This window comes from Cotesia typhae, unplaced genomic scaffold, assembly GCF_013202065.1.
Source record: "Cotesia typhae breed Kobodo isofemale line unplaced genomic scaffold, CoteBio_Ctyphae scaffold_13, whole genome shotgun sequence".
NCBI lineage: Eukaryota > Metazoa > Arthropoda > Insecta > Hymenoptera > Braconidae > Cotesia > Cotesia typhae.
In genome coordinates this window covers 19823279-19845744 of record NW_027423774.1, presented here as the reverse complement: position 1 = coordinate 19845744, position 22466 = coordinate 19823279, and the positions used below count along the sequence as shown (strand labels likewise).

General features: G+C 27.3%; 4 protein-coding genes and 2 long non-coding RNA genes across 9 annotated transcripts; 3 read left to right on the top strand and 3 right to left on the bottom strand.

Moving 5' to 3' along the window:
* Positions 1–9: 9 nt before the first annotated feature.
* On the bottom strand, positions 10–6841 carry LOC141534798 (uncharacterized). Of its 3 annotated transcripts, none has more exons than XM_074254374.1 (3): positions 6659–6841; positions 499–744; positions 10–440 (listed from the first exon to the last, which is right to left on the bottom strand). In XM_074254374.1, the coding sequence occupies exons 1-3, from the start codon at positions 6671–6673 to the stop codon at positions 120–122; spliced, it is 582 nt and encodes a 193-aa protein (XP_074110475.1). In that variant the 5' UTR covers positions 6674–6841; the 3' UTR covers positions 10–119. The 3 variants fall into 3 exon arrangements, with proteins under 3 accessions (XP_074110475.1, XP_074110476.1, XP_074110474.1); XM_074254375.1 differs by lacking the exon at positions 6659–6841 and adding an exon at positions 2331–2676; XM_074254373.1 differs by lacking the exon at positions 6659–6841 and adding an exon at positions 2074–2258.
* Positions 365–1706, top strand: LOC141534799 (uncharacterized). Its single transcript, XR_012480489.1, has 3 exons — positions 365–500; positions 597–780; positions 889–1706. It is a non-coding gene; the product is annotated as an uncharacterized LOC141534799 (long non-coding RNA).
* LOC141534793 (serine/threonine-protein kinase OSR1) lies at positions 3246–14428 on the top strand. Of its 2 annotated transcripts, XM_074254366.1 has the most exons (11): positions 3246–3451; positions 6277–6411; positions 9417–9925; positions 10377–10489; positions 10895–11145; positions 11234–11410; positions 11753–11986; positions 12044–12158; positions 12243–12511; positions 12902–13088; positions 13174–14428. In XM_074254366.1, the coding sequence occupies exons 1-11, from the start codon at positions 3396–3398 to the stop codon at positions 13249–13251; spliced, it is 2124 nt and encodes a 707-aa protein (XP_074110467.1). In that variant the 5' UTR covers positions 3246–3395; the 3' UTR covers positions 13252–14428. The 2 variants fall into 2 exon arrangements, with proteins under 2 accessions (XP_074110467.1, XP_074110466.1); XM_074254365.1 differs by lacking the exons at positions 3246–3451; positions 6277–6411 and adding an exon at positions 7782–8008 and having other exon boundaries at positions 11234–11399; positions 11751–11986.
* Positions 9506–10447, bottom strand: LOC141534800 (uncharacterized). The gene is made up of 3 exons (XR_012480490.1): positions 10311–10447; positions 10104–10230; positions 9506–9628 (listed from the first exon to the last, which is right to left on the bottom strand). It is a non-coding gene; the product is annotated as an uncharacterized LOC141534800 (long non-coding RNA).
* A 1453-nt stretch (positions 14429–15881) lies between the features above and the next one.
* Positions 15882–19269, top strand: Pink1 (PTEN-induced putative kinase 1). Its single transcript, XM_074255257.1, has 6 exons — positions 15882–16308; positions 16848–17125; positions 17193–17737; positions 17807–17929; positions 18000–18417; positions 18581–19269. The coding sequence occupies exons 1-6, from the start codon at positions 16173–16175 to the stop codon at positions 18935–18937; spliced, it is 1857 nt and encodes a 618-aa protein (XP_074111358.1). The 5' UTR covers positions 15882–16172; the 3' UTR covers positions 18938–19269.
* On the bottom strand, positions 19224–21188 carry LOC141535366 (tubulin polymerization-promoting protein homolog). Its single transcript, XM_074255263.1, has 2 exons — positions 19762–21188; positions 19224–19680 (listed from the first exon to the last, which is right to left on the bottom strand). Exons 1-2 carry the CDS (start codon positions 19826–19828, stop codon positions 19391–19393), a joined length of 357 nt encoding a protein of 118 aa, XP_074111364.1. The 5' UTR covers positions 19829–21188; the 3' UTR covers positions 19224–19390.
* Positions 21189–22466: the final 1278 nt, after the last annotated feature.

Genomic DNA, 22466 nt, shown 5'->3' with positions numbered 1-22466 from the left:
TATGAATAGTAGTTTTCAATGTCATTATTTTTTATTAATAAAAACTTGATGTATTAATTTAAAATACATTTATTATGTGTTATTATGTTAATATATGTTAAATATATTTATATTAGTATTTAGTAGTGAGCGGAAATATCACCCAGAGTAGAAACTGGCCACATGCATTCACATCCGCTGGCAATTTCTTTTGTAAAAGGTTCCCAGCATCCACTCACCCATCGGCGTCTCACCATCGACAGAACGCGACTCCGCTGAATACACTGAAAACCAGGATGGGCACACATCTGTTTACTTTTTTTAGCAACACCTAACTCTGTCTCTTCAAGCAGCGAGTAACTTTTGCAATAAACCTCATGGTAATGCGGTGGTTGATACTCAAACTCTTCATCGTTCAATTGAACTTTTTTAGTCTTTACTTCACAAAGATTTCGGTACTCCTGTCAATAAAATAATTAATTACCGTCACTTAATAATAAATAATTATTGAAAGCTTACTGGTAATAAATTTCTGTCATTTCTGAATAATTGATTATTTATAGATAAATAGTTGTTATTATTATCGTTATTGTAATCTTCATCATTGTAAATTTCAGGTAAATACGAGAGATCTCTGAAGACAATTGCCGGGAGGTGATCCTGATGATTAGTAGCACCAAGTAGCCGCTGCTCTAACAGTTTTGTCAGATTTGTCAAGTATATGCCAAGGGCGTACTCATGTGATAGTACTAGGAAGAGGATCATCTGTAACACGATAATGAATACTATTATGGATTGCCGGTAAGTAAATGCAATAAAGTTAATTCAATTCAAAATATGCGATACATCTTATCAAGGTCACTATGAAAGTTAATGATCATAATCAACTGATTTATATTTTTTTTACAGAGACCAGACTTCTTGCAATCGTTTATCTATCACGGCTATTTTTCAATATCTAACATTTAAAATCCGATATCGATTTATCGCTAACTTTTATTACTATTATTATTATTGATAGCCAATAATCGCTGCAGTGATTTAACTCTAAGTAAGTTAATCATGAGATTTATCTGATGCATCAATCAAGAATCCTCAACTAGTAAAGATATAGTACGCAGATACGGATTTATAAACATAATAAGAGTTTCCCGTGAAAATCAGTCAGAGCTGGTTCACAAGGTCAACTCGGTTTTATTTCATTAAACAAACTACGTAGACGTATTTCACGTCAGTAGATGCATCTACCAGTGGGTTCTATCAATTTATACGAGACCCCTCTTGACGCGGACATATGACGCATGTTGGAATGAAAATTTGCCCCCAATGAAATCTCGTTGCATTACACGTAAACAGAGCTAGCTCTTACTAATATTTTATTATATTTTTAGTTACAATTAAAATGATTTTTTTTTATTATTAGGACATTGACCTAGAATAAAAATCTAATGTAATGTATTTTTTTAACCTTGATAAATATAATATTTTCATCATCTATCATGTCATGCAAATATAATAGTAACATTTGATTGATTTTTTTTTTCTAGTGCAGAAATAATACCCAAGTAAGAACATGAAACATGGTTAATAATAACAATTTCAAATTTAAATTGAAATCTTGTGACTTTATTGGGATCAGTAGCTCAATGTTATCAATATAATTGATAGATGGATGGAATATGACATTAAAGTTTGCAATCACTTGATCATTTTTTAATTTAATTTGACAAAAAAATTTATTTGTTAAAAAAAATTCTAAAAATGATTAAATATCTATTAAATTAATTTTCATCGATAGATGACATTAAAGTTAGAGTTACTTGAACTTTTTTTTAATTTTCAACAAAAAAATTATTTTAAAAAAATTTTATTTTTAATTTCTAAATTTTAATTTTTTGTTATAATTTATTTCTTACAAAAATTCTAAAAATTATCAAACATCTTTTAAATAAATTTTCATAAATAGAATTAATAAGAATTAGAAGACAATAGAATTGAGGAAATGGTTGTTTGAGCCTTGATTTTTAGTTTTAATGCCATATGAAAATAAAATTTTTTCATTAAAGCAAATACAAGGAGGACTTGTCTCCTTACTCCGTTCGAGGACGTCTCCATACAATCCCGCAAGTTTTACCGAGTGTAAAGGCAGAGTATGCTATCACCGATCCCAATCAGATCGCGGAGAAACGATAAAGATGAAGAGATACACAGCAAGATCATCCGAGGAGTTTGCTCAATATGCATCCATGGTATATAACAAGTACTGCGCGAGTTATTTATTACATTTACATTCTATATACGCATAAATGTGTGCATTAAAATTTTATATTAGTATTATAAGTATTATATACACTATATACTATATACGAAGACAACAAGTAAAGCGAGAGTACGTAGATGCGTGATAGCTAGTTATCCAATTGACAGTGCCCCCGCCCGACATAGTTCAGTCGGTGGCGAACTCAAGATCTGACAGCTCCAGCTCTTGTATTGTTGTTCATTGTTCACCACTGTCATCTACTTCGAGCATTGTTGTTTCTTCCCGTACATTAATTACTGTCATTAATAAAATTCCACGGTAATTGCCATTGAACGGTACTCAATCATACGCGATTTAATCACCAGTGATCCACGTTTGTTGTCATTCGTTCAGCGGCTAGGCGGGAACATCATCTCTAAAAAATATTTTTTCAATTTACTGTTTGTCAACAGAGGTGTTTTTTTTTTTTTTTTTTTTTTTTTTTTTTTAATTAAAGTGAAATATAAAAATTAAATCAGCTGACATCTGAAAATTTTTATTAATTTTTTTATTGAAAAAATTAAAAAAAAATTTCATTTGTAAAAAAATTGAAAAACTTAAAGTGCAATTTTTAATAAATATTTTTTTTTTTGTTTTAATTTAATAAATAAAAAAAATTTTTAAACGTCTGATAACTTTAGTATTATGAAAATTATATTAGTCGACATTTGAAAATTTTTTTTATTGAAAAAATTATTACAAAAAAATTAAAAGAAAAAATTTCACTGATAGAAGATTTAAAAAAAATTATTAAACGTCAGCTGATTTTAGTATCATTAGTGAAATTAATATTAAAAGTTATTAAAATTTTTTTATTAATTAAATTAGAACTAAAAAAAATTGCATGTATTGTTTTGTAAAGAAATTTTAACAAGAAATTTTTTTTAATTATAAATTTTCAAACAAAAAAAATTTTTTTAATTGTCAGATGTGTGCTAATTTTATTTTGATTTTTTAAACAGTTGCGTATTTTTTTTGTGATATTGTTTAGTAAAAAAAAACAGTTAAAAGAACATACAACTTAGTCAGTTGTGATTACACGCTGAAAGTGTTTCCAAGTGTGTCTGGTGCATAAAAAAAATATTGTTATTGTTTTGAGAAGAAATGTGGATGAAAAATGTTTGAAATGGCAGCTGACCTCTACAGAAATGGAGCTTTGAGATCGCCTAATAGGTATATTTATTTATAAAATTTCTTTTTTCTGTTAAATTTGATACTGACCTTCAAGCTACAATCAATCTCTTGATAATATCAACTGATAACTTAAATTAATAAATTATTAACAAAAATTTTTTATTATATTTTTTAGGATATATTTATGAGCTTCCTCGTATGATAATTTTCCTTGTTATTTTAGATCCGTAGACTACCGAGAGCTAATGAGCAATTGACTCCCGACCCTGATGTCAAAGGGAAATTAATTAAGCGCTAAATCTAATGCTGTAAAATTAAGAGTTTTTTTAAACTTATAATTTTATTATTTAAATTATAGCTTCACATTTAACAATTATAATAGTTAAATATTTTTTAACTAAATGTTTATGAACTATTAAATTAAATATATTATATTTATATCAATTGTCTATTTTAAAATAAAAGCTTTCATTGAGCTGAAGCTTTAATTCCGGACGTACGTATCATATTAAGCTAAAGTACACTCGACAGTGCTCTGTGATGTACATTATATATTAATAATCATAAATAAAAAATAAAAATGTATTTTTTAGATCAGGAAAACAATTTCCACCCTTATGACCTTCTACGTGACCGCTTGGTCGTCTTTCTGTTGGAATGACGGGTTTAAAAAAATAAAATAATACTGTTGACGAATTATCAAATAAATAAAGTAATTAAAGTTAGGAAAAGAAATGTGGTAATTGGTTTTTATGGTACGTAGGTATCTTCTTGAAGAATTGGTCATTTAAATTGCCAGTGGGCGTTTCGTGTACTTAGTTATCACGACTGATGACTTTTTGTATGTCATACGTGACATACGGCTCAAGCTCTACGTATAATAACACTAATATTGTATGTATATAAAGTCAAAGTATTATCGGTGGTAATACGCGTATGTAATGTGTAATATGATTACTTGATGGTATTCAACACATTGTAGATCAAAGCTTTTATTAAGTACCACCGACAAATTAATCTTTTAACCCAAATTTAAACCCCCAATCATTGCAAAACCTACCGACCTACGGCTACTTATTCTGTCCTCTTGACATGGTTTTTTTAATAACAAATAATAAAATTATGTGTATATATTTTCTTGAATTATACTGAGAGAAAAAATTCTTTTAAAAAATATAAACATTCTTGTGAGAAAAAATTATTTTTTTGGAAATTTTAAATAATTTTATTTCTTAACTGAAGAAATAGAAATTTTTTTGTTGGAAAAAAATTTCCTAGATTTGGAAAAAAAAAATTTTTTCAGATAGAAAACTTGAGAATTTTTTTCCAAATCTAGAAAATTTTTTTTTTTTAACAAAAAAGGTACTGTGAAAAAATTTCATTTTTTCAGCTAAGAAATAAAATTATTAAAAATTTCTAACAAATTAATTTCTTGACATTATTTACTAAATTTTTTGCTAAAGTAATGTCAAAAAATTTTAGATTTGGAAAAAAACAAATTTCAGATTGAAAACTTGAGAATTTTGATCCAAAATTGTTTTTTTCCAAATCTAAAATTTTTTTTTTCAACAAGAAAGTTACGGAAAAAAAATTTTAATTTTAATTATAATAATAAAAAAAATTATCACTTAATTCTTAACACACAATCCATCGAAACAACTTAAAAAAAATAAAAGCGCTCGATAATATAATCAGAAATATTTCTTAGGTAGTCACGACCGTTTCTATTTAATTATTTACCTACAATATATTATTTAAATAGTCGTCCCTTCTATTATACTAGACAAGATTAGATCGCGCACGAAACATTAACACAAATAATGTGTATCGAAAAATATTTCCTTCAGTTAGAGCTAAACTTTCTAATATTTCGAATCGAAAGCTAGTACTATAAATAAATAATTTTCTTCTTAGCTTCTTAACTTAAAATAAAAAAAAAAATATCCCGTTTAAAATTTAAGCGTCCAAAAATTATTTCTTCAAATAAATATATCAGCATCGATATGTTTGTATATAAATTTAACAAGTGTTAAAAATATTATCTTTAAAGCGATTTAAAATAAAATAAAAGCAATGAATTAACACGGGGGCATAATCGTGATTGTGAAGAGAAGCGTACAGGAGAACTCGTGACTTAGCGTACGTCAAAAGAAACGTCACTAAATATTAAATTAACAACTGTATTGTACCGAGAATTATTATACAATTGTCAGTAAATTGTTTGGGTTATTATTTATCGAGAGAGTCACTAAAGGAGCAAGTAACGGTACATAATAAGTAAGAAGAATATAAGTTAAGAAGATGAGTGTAGTAGGGAAGATCTGTAGTGATGATGGACTTAAAATAACCAGCACGACAACCAGTGAATTATTTTTAGATCAAGAGGATGAGATCTACAATACGATAGAATCTAAAAATAACTCGTAAGTCCAATCCAGCTCCAATTATTCCATTTAGGTATTTAGGTGACAATCGAGTGACTGTTCGCCAATTTAGAAATATTCCACGCGATCAAGAGCAAGGGGAAAGCTTTTATTTTTATTCCATTATTTCATATTTAACATCACTCGAGATTATTTATCATTTGTGTTTATTAATTGTTATGAAATATTTCCATTTACTCTTCTGTCTTAAGACAATAATAATATTGGCATTTAATTGTCCGATTTTAAATCTTAAAAATAACTGCTATCAATATTGATACAATTAATCTTGCAATATGTAATTTTTAATACAAAGATTAATTGTAACTTATTAAATTTCCATCAATGAAGTTATCAAAATGAATGTGAGGTTTTTTTCTTCATTCATTTATTTTAATTGCAGATTGATAATTTTCTTGTTTGTTTTTTTTTTGTTTGCAGAATCGTCAGCAAAATGCGACACCGTAAAAATGAACTGGTTAAAGATTTTGACATTTCCAGTCATCCAGTGTCGGATGATCAGCTAAAATTTCAGGGCACTGGATTTTTCACGGGCTTTGTTTTAGGAAGAAATAGGTAATTTTATTTTAAACTGCGAATTAAATTTGTAAATTTATTTCAGAGTTGTAAATATTATTTTATCAACGGCAGGCTTGTTTCAATTATAAATGAGTCTCATAATTTACAATTTAACGATCAATTGATCGTAAAAGTGAGTCATTAATCACGATTGAAGCATTTGAGTAATAAAATACACGTGGAGTTTAATAAAACCGGCGATAAAAAAATCTTTTAAACAAACAAACATAAATATTAAACTTACTGTGAATAAATTCATTGCCAAAAATATATTATTATTTAAACTTGTATATATTATTATTGAAATAATGCGTTTCACAGTTAAACGATAACTGATTCTTCAATAATTAATCTAGATACTTTTATAGTAAATGCACACAGAGAAATATTATACACACAGAATATAAAAGCTGCGACAGATGAGCTTTAAATCCAAGCAAATAAATTTACAGATAATAGTATTTAGAGTTTCATTTTCACACGAGATTTAATAAAATTTAGTAATCTTTCAATTTACACTTCACACGTTAAATGAATAAATTAAGCTATTATCTTTTCTCTTTTTCTAATTAATTTTAAATAGTATTAAGGTAAAAGACCCAGTTACTGACACTGGCCTAGTTATTTGACACTTGCAATTTTATTATTAATTAAAAAAATTAAATTTTCTCAAAAAAAATCAATTATCTTAAAATTTATAATTCACAAATTATATTTATTTAATTAATTTAGAATTTTTTAACAAATAAATGATAGCAAGAAAAATTTACTAAGAAAATTCTATACTTGGAAAATCTAAAAAATTATAAATGCAATTTTTTTAAAATAATTTTCTAAAATTAGTTTATTTTTACAGAAAAATCTAAATGGATCTAAAGATCTTTTTGGAGTTAATTTTTTTTCAATTAAAATAAAATTGCAAGTGTCAATAACAGGATCTTTTATGTTAACTAAAAAATTAAAATAAATTATTGAATAAAAAAAAAATTTTTTTTCTCCATTCAAATAAATTTTTCTCAAGCCCTTTTCTTCTCTCTTTCTTTGTCTCAATTATTAAATTCACGTGCTTCTTATTAACACAAACAAGATCCATACAGTTGGATATAAGCACTCTTAAATTAATCATATGTGATGATGAGATCTCAGTTTAATATAACAAGAGTGTGCCGTTGACTAGTATATCGCGTGCATTTGAGACAGCTCGTTGGCTTAGATTCGACACTTTATTTTGTCGCGACGTAATTGACCTTCTGACATTACTCATTATTCCATCTCAATATTTTTCTTCATCATTATTACCATCTTAACATCATAGTATAGAAACATAAATTTGTTTCATCATTATCATTCTCTTACATCATTTGTCGAGGAATAAAGGGTGCATGAGTTCTTTCTCTACTCCGTTAACTCGTTGGTGGGTCCAACTAACTGGCGATAATGACCGATATAATGCCAGTAGTCAAAAAATCTCGAGGTTGTCTCAGTATTCGAGATACAAGTATCCGAATAATTACACCCGGGATTATCGTAGATTCTTTAATTGTGACATTAATCGACTAGTTAAATTGCTGCATCTTGATAAACGTTCAAATAGGTGAGTTCCAAGTTTTTTTCTCCAGTTGCAGTTAATTGCAATAAGTCTAATCGCGGAGATTAATTTATAAAGTCTTGATGTAAGTAACGTGTAGTATGTGTATCAATTGCAATGTCATGTAGCAATCTCTATTTGGCAGAGGTGCGTCTCTCCCCGGACAGTGATTAATCCTCTCAATAGTTTGGCCTTCATACGCTACGTACCGGTATTAAACTACTTGATACACTCTGTTTATAATAAACCTTGCTCCAAACCTGAATCCGCTCTTGCTTTCAAGTTTTTACTTCTTGTAAATAAATTTTTTTATTTTTTTTTAAATAAATTATCAATGTCTTGATCATTTTTTTTTTTTTTTTTTTAACAAATAAATTTATTTGGAAAAATTATTTTTAGAAATTGCATTTTTTATTTTTTAAAATTTCTATCTATTAATTTTTTTGTCATAATTTATTTGTTAAAAAAATTTTTAAAATTATCAAATATTTGCTAAATTAATTTACATTTTTTTATGACATTAAATTTAGCTGTCACTTGACAATTTTTTAATTTTCTTTAACAAATTAGTTCAAAAAAATTATTTTAAAAAAATTACATTTTAAATTTATTAAAATTTATACTTGTCAATATTTCTTTGATAATTTATTCGTTAAAAAAATTATTAAACATCTGCTAAATTAATTTTCAAGTTTCTGAAACAAAAAAAAAGTACTCGGTTATTTTTTAAATTGTTAAATAAAAATTGTATCGGTAACAAAAATCGATAATCGTTGAGAGAAATGAATGATTATCGATGAAAAATGTAATTTATTTGAACAACGATAGTTATTTATTTTTTAATAACACTCTAGCGATGATCACCAGATAAGAGTTTAGTGAACGATACAGATGGTTTGATAATTACTTATCAATTGCGTCACCGTTTTTTATACTGAAAATTAAAAAGTGATTAAGATATAATTACATATGTATAGTGATGATGATTAAAGACTGTGAATATATTAATTTATGAGGCCAGTGACAATAAAAACAATTGAAGTTTTGAATAAAAATAAAAAAATATCCAGTCATTTTTATGCAAATATAATAGAGCCAAATATTTCAACGATATTTGGATACGATAAATATATGAGTGTAAATGAAAAAACCTGTTTTATCTTTCATCTTTATCTTCCTAGACATCATTAGTAACTACCTTAGTATATTAGTATACAAATCCAAATTACTATACATTTAAGTTAGCAGTCGACCATTTTAATTTTTTTAAGTTTCTACATGACAATTTTTTTTGTCATAATTTATTTACTAAAAAAATTATTAAATTTATTCATTAAAAAAATATATTAAATTTATTTATTAAAAAAATTATTAAATTTATTTTAATAATTAATATTTTTGTTTTGAACTCCAGGATTATTTCTCCAGACGTGATACCGTCGTGTTCGCCGGGAATTTTTCGACAGAAATCGTTTCGGACATCCTCAACGGAAGTTGAAGTTACTAAGCTACCATCGGAGAATCTGGGTATACCTGTATCACCAGGTAATCATCATCAGTGCAATCATATTAGTCCCAAGGAGCACACCGTTAACTCCAACGTAATTATTACTAATCACTCATTGCCTAACAACAAAAATTACAAAATCATCAACAACAACAATAACAGCAATAATAATAATAATAATAATAATAATAATAATAATAATAATAATAATAATACAAGAAAAAATAATAATAAAAACAGTAGTAGTAATTCAACGTTAAGTAGTGGTGGTTTTCGTAATTGGGGATTGAAAAACACCGGCAAGCATACACGTCTTACTACGGTCCTGTCTAATAAAATGGCGTCGACGAGCACGACAGCGGTTGTTCAGGGCTGGCCAAATACCAAAGACGATTATGAATTAAAAGAGGTTATAGGTAATTATTTACACCCTTTTATTATTTTTATTAAACTACACTTTTTAAACAATTTAATTTTTCAAGTGCATTCATTTTTAATTACCAATTATTTTTTTATGAATTATCTTAGTTGTGCTACCAAGTGTTCAATCTCCAAGTCACTCGTGTTACATAAAATTGTTGATTAAATATTTACCTGTCTATTGTTATTCCATTATTCCGCTAAATTTTTACTCACATTAATTATTGATAATTATTTTTAATTACTGTCGAGTTTTTTTAACTTAACTTTCCTTGAAAACCGGTTGGAAATTCGTGCTAACCTAATTGTGAAATTTCATTTAGTCGTTTATTGACTTTGGTTTCAAATGGCATAAATTGTAAACAAAATAAATATACATACATTTTTATTTACGTGTTTTAGATATTTAAATATTATATGTTAATGCTGGGAATTTATTTGATTTAGGTGTTGGTGCCACAGCTGTAGTGCACGCTGCATTTTGTATTCCTCGTCAAGAAAAATGTGCGATAAAACGCATAAATTTGGAAAAATGGAATACGAGTATGGACGAGTTGTTGGTAAGATTATTTTGATGTGTATCGTATATCACGTTTTATTACTGTTGAAATAATCATAACAAAGTTCAACGGAGCTATTAATAAATTGTTTTATTTAGAGATCGGAAATCTTGAGAGTAAATGTAAATATTGAGACACTATATCACTTTACATTAAAAGAAATATAAATATAAATATTAATTTATTTATTATTTATGAAACATTTAATATTTGCGTAATATCTACTCATTGATTGTTTCTAACATGATCTATTGTCTTTAAATAAGACGACAGACAAATGAGTTATAATTTTTTTGCGATAGCTTATCAATGTTAAATAATTGCTCTTGTATTATTTATTTTACGACTTATTTGACAAGTAATTTATTTTCTCAATTTTCAATTTTTTCTTTTAATTTTCTGCAGAAAGAAATCCAGGCGATGTCATCTTGCAACCACGAGAACGTGGTGACCTATTACACGTCTTTTGTTGTAAAAGAAGAGTTATGGCTGGTGCTAAGACTTCTTGAAGGCGGTTCGCTGTTGGATATCATAAAACATAAGACAAGAACCACCAATTGTAAACACGGAGTGTTTGATGAAGCTACAATAGCAACAGTACTTCGTGAAGTACTCAAAGGCCTTGAGTATTTCCACAGTAATGGACAAATTCACAGGTATAAAATTTATTTTAACAATTAATTTGTAGTAATTATTAATCCATGTAATCTCTTAATTAATTAACAATCAAATTATTTTTCTTAGGGATATAAAAGCTGGTAATATATTACTAGGAGAAGATGGTACTGTTCAGATAGCAGATTTCGGTGTCAGCGCCTGGTTAGCAACTGGACGTGATTTAAGTAGACAAAAAGTTCGACATACTTTCGTCGGTACACCTTGTTGGATGGCACCGGAAGTCATGGAGCAGGTGAGAGAGGAAAGTTACACTACAATTTTATAGTTTGCACAATTGCAGTGTCGCATGTTCATTATCACTTTTTTTATTATTAAATTATTAATTTTTAAAATTAATAAATGCATCTGTATGTATAATTTATTAGATGGTAAACATTTAATAGCTTGACAATAAATGTTTTTTTTTTTTTTTTTTTTTCTTTTTATTTATTATTTAATTTATTAGTCGACGCTATTAACAGCATTGAAGCTTGTAATTTTTTTGCGCTATATAATTGATAGAGTAATGAAAAAAGGAAAAAAAAAATAGTACACATGGTTAGTTTTAAAAAAAATTTTTTAATCATCGTTTCTATTTATACAGGATCATGGATATGATTTCAAAGCTGACATATGGTCGCTGGGGATTACTGCCATTGAAATGGCGAGTGGTACAGCTCCTTATCACAAGTATCCGCCGATGAAAGTGCTTATGCTTACGTTACAAAACGACCCACCGACACTGGATACCGCTGCTGATGAAAAAGATCAATACAAAGCTTACGGTAAAACATTTCGTAAAATGATTGTTGATTGTTTACAAAAGGACCCTACTAAAAGGTAAATTTTAATAAAATATTTTTTATCTTCATAATTTAATTAATTTATTTATTTTAGGCCGGCAGCAACAGAGTTATTAAAGCATCCGTTCTTCAAAAAAGCTAAAGATAAAAAGTACTTGCAACAAACGCTGGTTGCAATTGGCCCTAGCCTCGAGACTCGTGTACAAAAGGTATTTCAATTATCTTGTTATTTAAAATCAATAATTCTACGCATATGTAAAACGTGTTATTTATCAGTATAAATATTTAAACAGGCGTCTAAACGACAACCAGGAACATCTGGTCGTTTACATAGAACGGTCACCGGCGAGTGGGTATGGTCGTCGGAGGAAGAGGACAGCGGGGCTTCTAGTGGGGACGAGGGCAAAGAAGCCTTACCTGTTAATACTATTGACAATGTTAGCAGCGAAGAAGAGGCTGCTGATCAGGAAGATTCCGAAGGTCAAGTACGAGCAGCCATGAGTCGTGTGGCTCTTCAGTCCGCTGAGCAAAATATTCCCATTAATCTTGTTCTTAGATTACGGTAATTTTTTTTTAATTCTCTTATTTTTCATGATACTGAAGTTAGCTGACATTTGACAATCTTTGGAATTTTTATAACAAATAAATTTTATAAAAAAATATTTCTAAAAATTCGCACTTATAATTTAAAAAAATTTTTAAATGTGAAATTTTTTTTCACTATAATTTAATTATTATAAAAATCTAAAAAATTGTTAAATGTCTGTTAAATTCAGTATCATAACTCTTGAATTTTTGGTATATTTCAGACGTCCAGACACCCAGTTTTCCTTTGACAATGATCCTTTTTTCCTGCATCCTAATCAGTCATTATTATCAATTAAATTATATATTTATTCTGTGAATTTATCGTATGTATTAATTGTACTAGTAAATATTTTATTTTTTATAGAAATCAAAAGAGGGAATTAAATGATATTAGATTCGAATTTGCTGTTGGTGTCGATTCTGCAGAAGGTATTGCAGCTGAATTAGTTGGAGCTGGTCTAGTTGATGGTAAAGACATCGTTGTTATAGCTGCTAATTTACAAAAACTTATCGACAGTGCTGGACAATTACGTACGGTAACCTTTTCATTGGTAATTATTTATTATTTATAAATAATTAGTAATTATAATTTAACATAAATATTAATATTTAAAATTAAAATTTTTTGAATTACAGAACTCAGGTCATGCTCCCAATGAAATACCCGATGATAAAGCATTAATTGGATTTGCTCAGATTTCAATAACAGATTAGTTCAATTATTGTTTTCCATTTATTAATTATAATTTATAATTATTAAAAAATATTCTGAATACTCAGGATACTATTTTACGCGCTCCAAATCATTAATACAAAATTTAAAATTTATTTTTAACAATTAGGTATTAAATATAGAAAAATGAATTTCTAATTTTTTAAATTTAACCGAAAAGAGTGAACAATAAATATGAATAATGATTATAAAGCGTTTAAATATCCAAGACTCAATTACTGTTGGTAATAAGAATTAAAAAAAGGCTCAGAGATGTATCAACATTTTTATCAGTGTTTTTGAAAAGTATAATTATGCATCGAGGTATTTTGTAACCATTTATTTAATAAAATCGTTAGCAGACTATTTAAGTGGATATCAAGAAATAATCCGAAAAATGGTACATTATTATTCCGCATTTTAAAAGTTTTAATTATTATTTACTCACGAGCTTACGTGGATAATAATGTTTAATTTAATTAATTTTTAAAAAATATTTTTATTATAGGATATGTTAATTTATGTAAATATTAGACGTTTATTTCTTATGATCATTATTTGAATTTATTTAAACAATAGCGAGGAATTATTAATTTTAAATAATACAGTTTATAACAATACAACAACAACAACTAATAATATTTATTGATATTATTATTATTTATCTAAAATAAGTTTATTATATATAATTAATCTGTAATTCCGCTGTGTTAAATGTTTATCGTATTTTGAATTTTTATTCTCAATTAATACGATGAAAAGAGCGAAATATTTATAATAAAATAATTAATTAAATAAATAACAGAAGTATATTTCACGCTTAAAAGCCTTAGTATTTAGGAAATAATTAAACACAAGAGTACTAAAATTAAATAAATTTTTTTGTACTTAAAAAAAATCTAGATATTAAAAAATAATAAAGGTAAAAATAAATTAGCGTAACTTCACAGGCTTGTAGAAGTTTTACTGTCGGGCTAGAATTTTTACACTCGGCTTTCATGTATTTAAGAAACGAGACAAAGAAAAAAAACATTTAAAACTTAGAATTTAGATCTGGGCCTCTACGATTATAATGATAGGTTTATTATTATTATTATAAATAATTGTAATTTAATTAATATCAATTGCGATATATTTTGGCTTATAAACAAAATAGTAGATAAAACAGTTTAATAATAATATTTTGTCTTTTTATTTTGTTATTCATTTATTTTATTTGTTTCATCATTTAATCATCCATCGTATGTAGTATAATTTATTAATTTTTAAATCATTGATTACTTTTATTTTCTTTTTTTTTTTATTTTAAATTATCAAGATATTATAAAATAATAAAATATACATTAGCTGTGTTTTTGAACAATGAGATAATTCGTTAAAATTGTTGTTACAATAAATAATAATAATTCTTTATTTAAAAACAATATTATGCACGCTTTGTTGCTGTAAGTTGATTATTAAAGCGGCATAATTAAATCAAAATTGCAATAATTTAATAATTGTAAACAATTATAAATAAACATACAAATGTTTTAACGATAAATCTAAACAAATTAAAATGGCACTATATCATTAGTATTTAAAGTCATGTAAAAAACAAATTAAAAAAAAATCATTCAATACGTACGTTGCGGTAGTGTAATGTGCCTTATTACGATACAATACTGCCAATTAATAATTATTTTTGTTTCTTTTTGTAAGATATAAATTTTTCATCTAATTTTTCTCATTCCAAGGCATTTGCAAGTGATTAATATGTCAATAAAAATTAAATAATTATTGCCGTGCCAAATAAATTAGCTTGAATATTCAGCAAAGTATATTAAAAAATAAATTAAAAAAAAAATTTTAATTACCTGTTTAATGTATTGATTCTAATTGCTTTGATTGTTAAATTGACAAAAATTACTCTTACCGTACTTAATATGTTGCTTCCAAAATTAATTATGTAGCGAAATGAAAAATTATTCTTTTTATATATAACACAAAAATACATAAATAATATATGAAAAGAATTGTTTATCAATGCTTATTAATATAATATGTTGTTCTCTTTCCTTCTATTCTGTATACATTGATTGATAAAATTTTTTGTATACATATCAAAATTTTAACAAAAAAAAAAAAAAAAAAAAAAAAAACTTACTTTTTACTTTTTATTGTTTCTTCTCAAAGCCCTTTTTTCTTTTTTAATTCTCAGTGTTGAAAAATTTAAGGATTTACTGTCAGTGTCAAAATAATGATACTGAAGTCAGCTGATGACATTAAAGTTAGTTGTCACTTGACAATTTTTTAATTTTTTTTAACAAATAAATTTCTTCCAAAAAATTATTTTAAAAAAATTGTATTTGTAGTTTTTTAAAATTTCTAACTGTCAATTTTTTTTTGCCATGATTTTTTTAAAATTTTTACACGTGGAATTTTTTAATTAAATTTTTTTTCATAACAATTTCACTGCTAAAAAATTTTAATGGCTGACAACGTCAGTGTTATGTCAAAATAAAGAACTACCAGTTTCAAAAATTTCCCGCTAAAAACAAAAATCATCTTAAACTGCCATCTATATTATTTATAACAAGAAGCATAGTGACTTTATCAAGTTAATCAACTTCCTTTTTATACATTAACTATCTACATACTTACATCTACTTTTTAAGATCCAGCTGATGTCATATATAAACATACAATGCACCTGCAAGACAAATAAAGCTCTTAAAATTTGGTTGCAAGTGTATATATTGTATAAAGTGTACAAAGTGCGCAGTATCTGCCAAGAGTGTCAGTAGTACCCAGACAAGGGAACAAATGTTTTTAATTTTTAATTCGCTAGTTACCCAAAGTAAAAATTAACATCTTGAAAGTATTTTTGTGGGAACCAGGGTTTGCCCGTTGTTGGGCTCTCCCGGCCCGAGACCATTCAGACATGTCTATTAGATTCCTTGCTCAACGTCTGGTTCAACATGGTCGTATTATTCTTCATACGCTTCGCAACAACGAGCTACGTTATTCAAACACTCATGCTAAAAATCACTTTATCAAGATACACGTTGTTCCAGTAGGTAAGTCATCTTCGTCGTCGTTGTCATTTCTTCCACCTACCTCATCATCATCAACTACATCATAGTATAAATGTTAATGACATTAAATTTAGCAATTACTTGATAATTTTTTAATTTTATTTAAAAAATGTGTTCTAAAAAATCATTTTAAAAAAATTGTATTTTTAATTTTTAAAAATTTTTCTGTCATTTTTTTTTGCCATAATTTATTTGTTAGAAAAATTATTAAATATCTGCTTAATTAATTTTTATTAAATGACATTAAATTTAGCAGTTACTTGACAATTTCTTAATTTTTTTTAACAAGAAAATTTGGTCTAAAAAATTACATTTTTAATTTAAAAAAAATTTTTTTTGCCACAATTTATTTGTTAAAAAATTTATTAATTATCTGCTAAATAAATTTTCATTAAATATCAATGTCATCATATTAGCCACGACCTTAATTATTTTTCTTCACATCATTCTTGATAATTATGTCACGTTTTCTTGATAATAAACAACAATCAAAACGATTAATTTGCTTATTTTCGATCCAGGAAAATCCCTAGGCCCAACGCCTCAGGGTACTAGCAATGTCAATCACGTTAGGTCTCATCTTGGTTACCTTGGAGCCCAAGCAAGACGAATCTTCGTAGATAACATCTTAAGACGAGTTACCAACAGCTTGGTCGGTGAATTACGAAAGAAAGCAGCAAATCGTCATTTATTCGGTGACTCAGCTCCATTTTTTGCGTTAGTAGGAGTTTCATTGGCGTCAGGTACCGGAATCCTGACTAAAGACGACGAACTAGAAGGGGTTTGCTGGGAAATTCGAGTAAATACCACTACACAAGTCAATTTTTACAATTACAATTTTTTAACAAAACATATTCATATTTTAGGAAGCTGTTTCGAAATTACAATGGATGAAACCAGAAAACGACAGAAATTACGAATCACATGAAGTTGACAAGCAGCCGACACCAACTACGAGCCTCCAGGATTTCGTATTTGGACCGGCAATAGCCAAAGGCTGCTCAGCAGTAGTTTACGCAGCACGGTTCAAAGAAGAAACTTCAACGAGTGAAGTAGATGGCCCAATTGTAAAAGCTGACGATGAGGATGTGTCTAATTTTCCATTGGCTATTAAAATGATGTTCAACTACGACGCCGAGTCCAATTCTATGGCGATATTACGAGCTATGTATAGAGAAACTGTTCCGGCTAGAAAATACGAACGCGGTGAATTGACCGATTGGGAGTTGAGAATCGCTGATAACAAACGTGCTCTTCCACCTCATCCTAATGTCGTTGCCATGTACCATGTATTCACTGATAGAATTCCATATTTACCTGGTTCATGGCAACTATATCCTGACGCGTTACCAGCGCGAATAAATCCCGAAGGTTCTGGAAGAAATATGAGCTTGTTTTTACTTATGAAAAGGTATAATTAAGTTAGTAAGCAGGTATTAAGTGAGATTATTATAATTAACTGATCATTATTTATTTATAGGTATGATATTACTTTGAAAGAATACATGATTGATCATCCCGTAAATATTCAAGAGTCTGTCTTACTATTCGCACAATTGTTAGAAGGTATTGCCCATATCAATGCCCATGGAATTGCTCACAGGTACTTTAATTTATTTATTTATAATTTTACTGTAAGTAGATTTGTTAATTATCTATTTTATATTTTTTAGAGATCTAAAGAGTGATAATATTCTGCTGGATATATCCGAAGAAACAGACAATTGTCCATCATTGGTAATCACTGACTTTGGATCATGTCTTGCGGACAAACGTCACGGTCTCTATCTTCCTTTTAACTCTCACGATGTTGACAAAGGAGGAAATATAGCGCTCATGGCTCCAGAAGTGGTTACTGCTGAGCCAGGTCCTTTCACGAGTATTAATTACACTAAAGCAGATCTGTGGACTGCTGGTACAATAGCCTACGATATTTTCGGTATGGTCAACCCATTTTATGGGGGAAAAAATGAAACTACGCAGTTGAAGAATTACACTTACTCAGACAGTGAGCTGCCGGATTTGCCAGAAACTGTTCCCACTATAATTGCTGTGCTTGTTAAGAATATATTAAGCCGTAGTGTTTATAAGGTAGTAAAATATTTATAAATTATTTATTTAAATTATTACACTGAAAGAGAAAATTTATTTTCCAAAAAATTAATTTCTTGTCCCAAAAAATTGCCAAATTTTTCAAAATAAATTTTTTCTCTCAGTGTAATTAAATTATTAATATAAACAATTATGCTTACAGCGAATGAGTGCTGAAATGGCCGCAACTATAATGCAACTGTACTTGTGGGCTCCCAGCGCGTGGCTAAGAAAGCGCAATAAATTGCCGTCGAGCAATGAAATTCTTCAGTGGCTACTGTGTTTAACTACCAAAGTTCTTTGCGAAGGTCGTGAAATAGAAATACTCAACTCAATGCCCTCGTCGAGTCAGGACGAAAAAGTTGAAAAGAAAAATTACCGCAGATTGATATCCACTCGGTTGAGTGGAAGACGTACGATGCCAGAGTATCAGTTGATCGCTAGTTTTCTCGGCAGAGTCACTTTGTACAATGTCCGCGAAGGATTACAGTGGATCGACCGAAATACTAATTTTAATTAATTAGATACTTAAACTTCTGGTAATTATTTAAAGTCATTAATTATTACGTTTTCAAAATTCTTAATATGGAATTTAAAATTTATTTTTTTATAAATTTTTAAAGCTTTTTATTGTTAATTATTATTCTATCCAATTGGCATGAATTTTGATTTGATATTGAAATATTTTATGCTAAAGTAAATGATGTTGAAATAATTTGGATATTAGATTTACAATCTAATGAATTTTGTACAGAAATGGGAGTGTTATATTAGATTATATGAATATATAGTTATTAATATTAGAATATTGAGAGAAAAAAAAAAAAAAAAAAAAAAAACAAATTAAACAAAGACATATTGAAGTACTGGAAGGCCTGGAGAATAGATAACAGATTATAGATAACTTATGTAAATAATAATACTGAAGAAAATAAATGAATATTATTTCATAATTATTATTCTTGGTAATTTTTCACGATGAAGAACTGTGTGTAGGTTCCGGAGGTTTACCGCAAGTCTGCAATTTATATTTTACCCGACTTAAACTCAATTCTTTAGTGTCTGCTAAATCTTCTAGATAAGTAAGAAACTCGTCGTAGGAAATAGCCCGTTTTTTAAATTGAAAAAAACACAAAAAAGCATCCGTTGAAGTGACACGTGACTCGTCGATTATTTTTGCAGAAACTAACCATCTGTTGAGTTGGGAAAATGACAGAAGATCTACTTCAATTACATCGGCTAATGTGTCCAACTGGCAGTACGCTAATATCAATATTTATTTGTCAAGAAAAATAATTAAATAATTTTATTTTTAATAATAAAATAATATAATATTTGCAGTACCTTCAAACATTTCTCGCAACGGTACAACTCGTGGATCTTTTTTTTTTGCAGCCTCGGAAACAAACATTTTAATTTTTTTATTTTATGTTTACTGTTTACTTGCAATTTTATTTGATAGTTTTTATTGTTTTTTATTTTTATCGCAAGATAAATAAACAAGTGAATATTATAAGCCGTAGCAATTTTTTTAGCAGTAAATTTATTAAATGGATTTTGAATATTCAAACAAAAATATTAATCGCTCAAATTTAAAAATTACTAAATTAAATGATTTATTTTTTTCAAATTTTTGTACTGAAAAATTTAATGGAACAAGGAAATTAATTTTAAATGGCAATGATTTGTTTCCCAAAATTGGGTTAGTTAAAATTTATATTTAATTTTAAAATCAATTACGCGAATAAATTTTATAATTTTAGTAAACGGATAGAAGATGATGATATTTACAATCTTACGGCTTTTTTGGAAAAAAATTCTGATATTAATTCGTTAAGTCTTGCGTATAATTCTATTCACTGTCAGGGTTTTATACGTTTAATTAATTACTTAATTGTAATATTAATTTTTATAAATTTACATTGAGAGAAAAAATTAATTTTGAAAAAAAATTAAATTTTTTGTGATAAGAAATTAATTTTAAAAAAATTTTCTTAAAATTGATTTCTTAAAATAAAATTTTAAACATTTTATATTGAATAAAATAAATTTTTATTTTTTATTAAATTTTTTTTTCAAAACAAATTTTTTCTCTGAGTGTACTTTAATAAATTAAATTAAATAAATAAATAATATTGTAGACAAATGATAAAATACTTGAACTCAACGTCCAAAATAATGAAATAAGTTCAACAGGAATCAAAAACATGTGCTCCAAGTCTTCAAAGCTGAAGCTAAAAATCTTGCGATTAAATGGAAATAAATTACCGCCTGATGTAATTAAATTAAATTTTATTAACATATGTAATCCATTTTTTAGATAATTATTTTTAGGTATGCAAAGAAGTAGCTGAAATGATTCTTAATTTATCTATCAATCACCTTGATGTCGCGGAAATTGATATAACGACATCGAGTTTTTTTTATTTTATATCAGCATTGAGATCAAGCACATTGAAAATAATCGATCTCAGCAGACCGATTAATAATTATTTAGACGGTGAATATTTTGCGAGAATTATCGGTTCTATGCTCAAAGTATTTATAATACAATAATTTATTTTTTATAATTATTCAAGGGACATATTTTTTTTTTAACAATAAATTGATTTAATAGATCAACACAAGTTTAACAGAATTATATCTACAGAAATATAATTTCTCGTGTCATGACATTGAGTCAATGCTAATTGATGCCAAATTCAACAAAACATTACAATTAATTGATCTAGGGTGTAACAATATCGGCGATCATGGGCTCGAATCGATTTGTAATTGGATTCGTGGAAAACCAGCACTTTCTGGACTAATACTTTCCCATAATATTATAACAGACACTGGAGCTAGGTTCATATTTAACAATTATTATTTTTAAATATTCATGCTAAAAGTATTTAGAATTTTTGATTTAATTTCAGAGCTCTTAGCTTTGTTTTACCTTTTTCAAGGATCATCTTATTAGACATTTCTTACAATAAAATAAAAGATAATGGGATTAGAGACATTTTAAATACAATTAAAAACAGTACTTCTGTCAGATATTTAAGAATATATGGCAATACAATATCATCTTCAGCAGAAGTAAGTTATAAACAGCGCCAAAATTTTTGCCGCAAATTTAAAATATCAGTTCATATAATAAATTGTTTGAATTTTTTTGATATTACAGCTAAAATATTTTTCCTATAAAAATTTTTTTTCAAAATTTAATTAAAAAAAAAAAAAATGTCCATATTTTATTATTTTAAAACTGCGGCAAAAATTTGAGTCAGTCATAAAAAAATTACTAATAACAAAAACATTTAAAATCTTAAGATTATTGAAAGAATCTTAGAGTCTGGTGTATTGGAGCAAGATAATCTCGATGTAAAACCTTACAAAGTTGACGGTAAATTTTACGCAGCTCATTATCCAGCTGACCATTACAAACAAAGATATTACAATGTCTCGCGTTATAATGTTCTTCAGTCAAATTTATACTCTCAAAATCCAACAATTTTTGCGTACGTCGACGCGCTGGCAATTAAGCCGGAGCAAGTAAGTTTTTAACATTGAACAATAATATAATTATACATAAATTTGATAAATAATACTTGATTTAATTCAAGACTCGTGAAACTCTGAATTGTGGCCAAGAATTGATTGAATACAGTGAAGATTCCAAAGAGTCTAGTAACACTGATAATTCTTTAGAGAGCTTAGAATCTCAATCTGAGAACAATTATTGCTACTGTGCATGTAAATATTATATATTACTTATACGTCATATTAAATAATTTATATACGATAAATTTTTTTCTAATTTCAATTAGCGGAGGATAAGTTATCTAGCGAATCGTCAACTAATTGTTACAAAGTTAAAGACAGTAGAATGCAAAAAGTCATGCTGATTTTAGATAAAGTGGATTATGATTTGAAAAATTATATTTTAAAATGGATCAATGCTGACGTTCAACCAGAACATGCTATTGATTATATAAATAAAAATAATTGAATAAAAAAAAATTTTTCCTAACTACAACATGTATGTACATTTACATTTTTTAAAA

What these genes read in the sequence shown, in the direction of transcription:
- LOC141534798 (XM_074254373.1), bottom strand. Translation starts at nt 2,094, where the DNA reads ATGGAGACGTCCTCGAACGGA. An exon ending in TGGAGACGTCCTCGAACGGA is followed by an intron (nt 745 to 2,073) that starts GTAAGGAGACAA and finishes ATCGTGTTACAG; the next exon opens with ATGATCCTCTTCCTAGTACT. An exon ending in ATGACAGAAATTTATTACCA is followed by an intron (nt 441 to 498) that starts GTAAGCTTTCAA and finishes TTTTATTGACAG; the next exon opens with GAGTACCGAAATCTTTGTGA.
- LOC141534793 (XM_074254365.1), top strand. Translation starts at nt 7,797, where the DNA reads ATGAGTTCTTTCTCTACTCCGTTAACTCGTTGGTGGGTCCAACTAACT. An exon ending in AGTAATGGACAAATTCACAG is followed by an intron (nt 11,146 to 11,233) that starts GTATAAAATTTA and finishes TATTTTTCTTAG; the next exon opens with GGATATAAAAGCTGGTAATA. An exon ending in AATCTTGTTCTTAGATTACG is followed by an intron (nt 12,512 to 12,901) that starts GTAATTTTTTTT and finishes TATTTTTTATAG; the next exon opens with AAATCAAAAGAGGGAATTAA.
- Pink1 (XM_074255257.1), top strand. Translation starts at nt 16,173, where the DNA reads ATGTCTATTAGATTCCTTGCTCAACGTCTGGTTCAACATGGTCGTATT. An exon ending in GATACACGTTGTTCCAGTAG is followed by an intron (nt 16,309 to 16,847) that starts GTAAGTCATCTT and finishes TTTTCGATCCAG; the next exon opens with GAAAATCCCTAGGCCCAACG. An exon ending in TTGTTTTTACTTATGAAAAG is followed by an intron (nt 17,738 to 17,806) that starts GTATAATTAAGT and finishes ATTTATTTATAG; the next exon opens with GTATGATATTACTTTGAAAG.
- LOC141535366 (XM_074255263.1), bottom strand. Translation starts at nt 19,828, where the DNA reads ATGTTTGTTTCCGAGGCTGCAAAAAAAAAAGATCCACGAGTTGTACCG. An exon ending in GTTGCGAGAAATGTTTGAAG is followed by an intron (nt 19,681 to 19,761) that starts GTACTGCAAATA and finishes TATTGATATTAG; the next exon opens with CGTACTGCCAGTTGGACACA.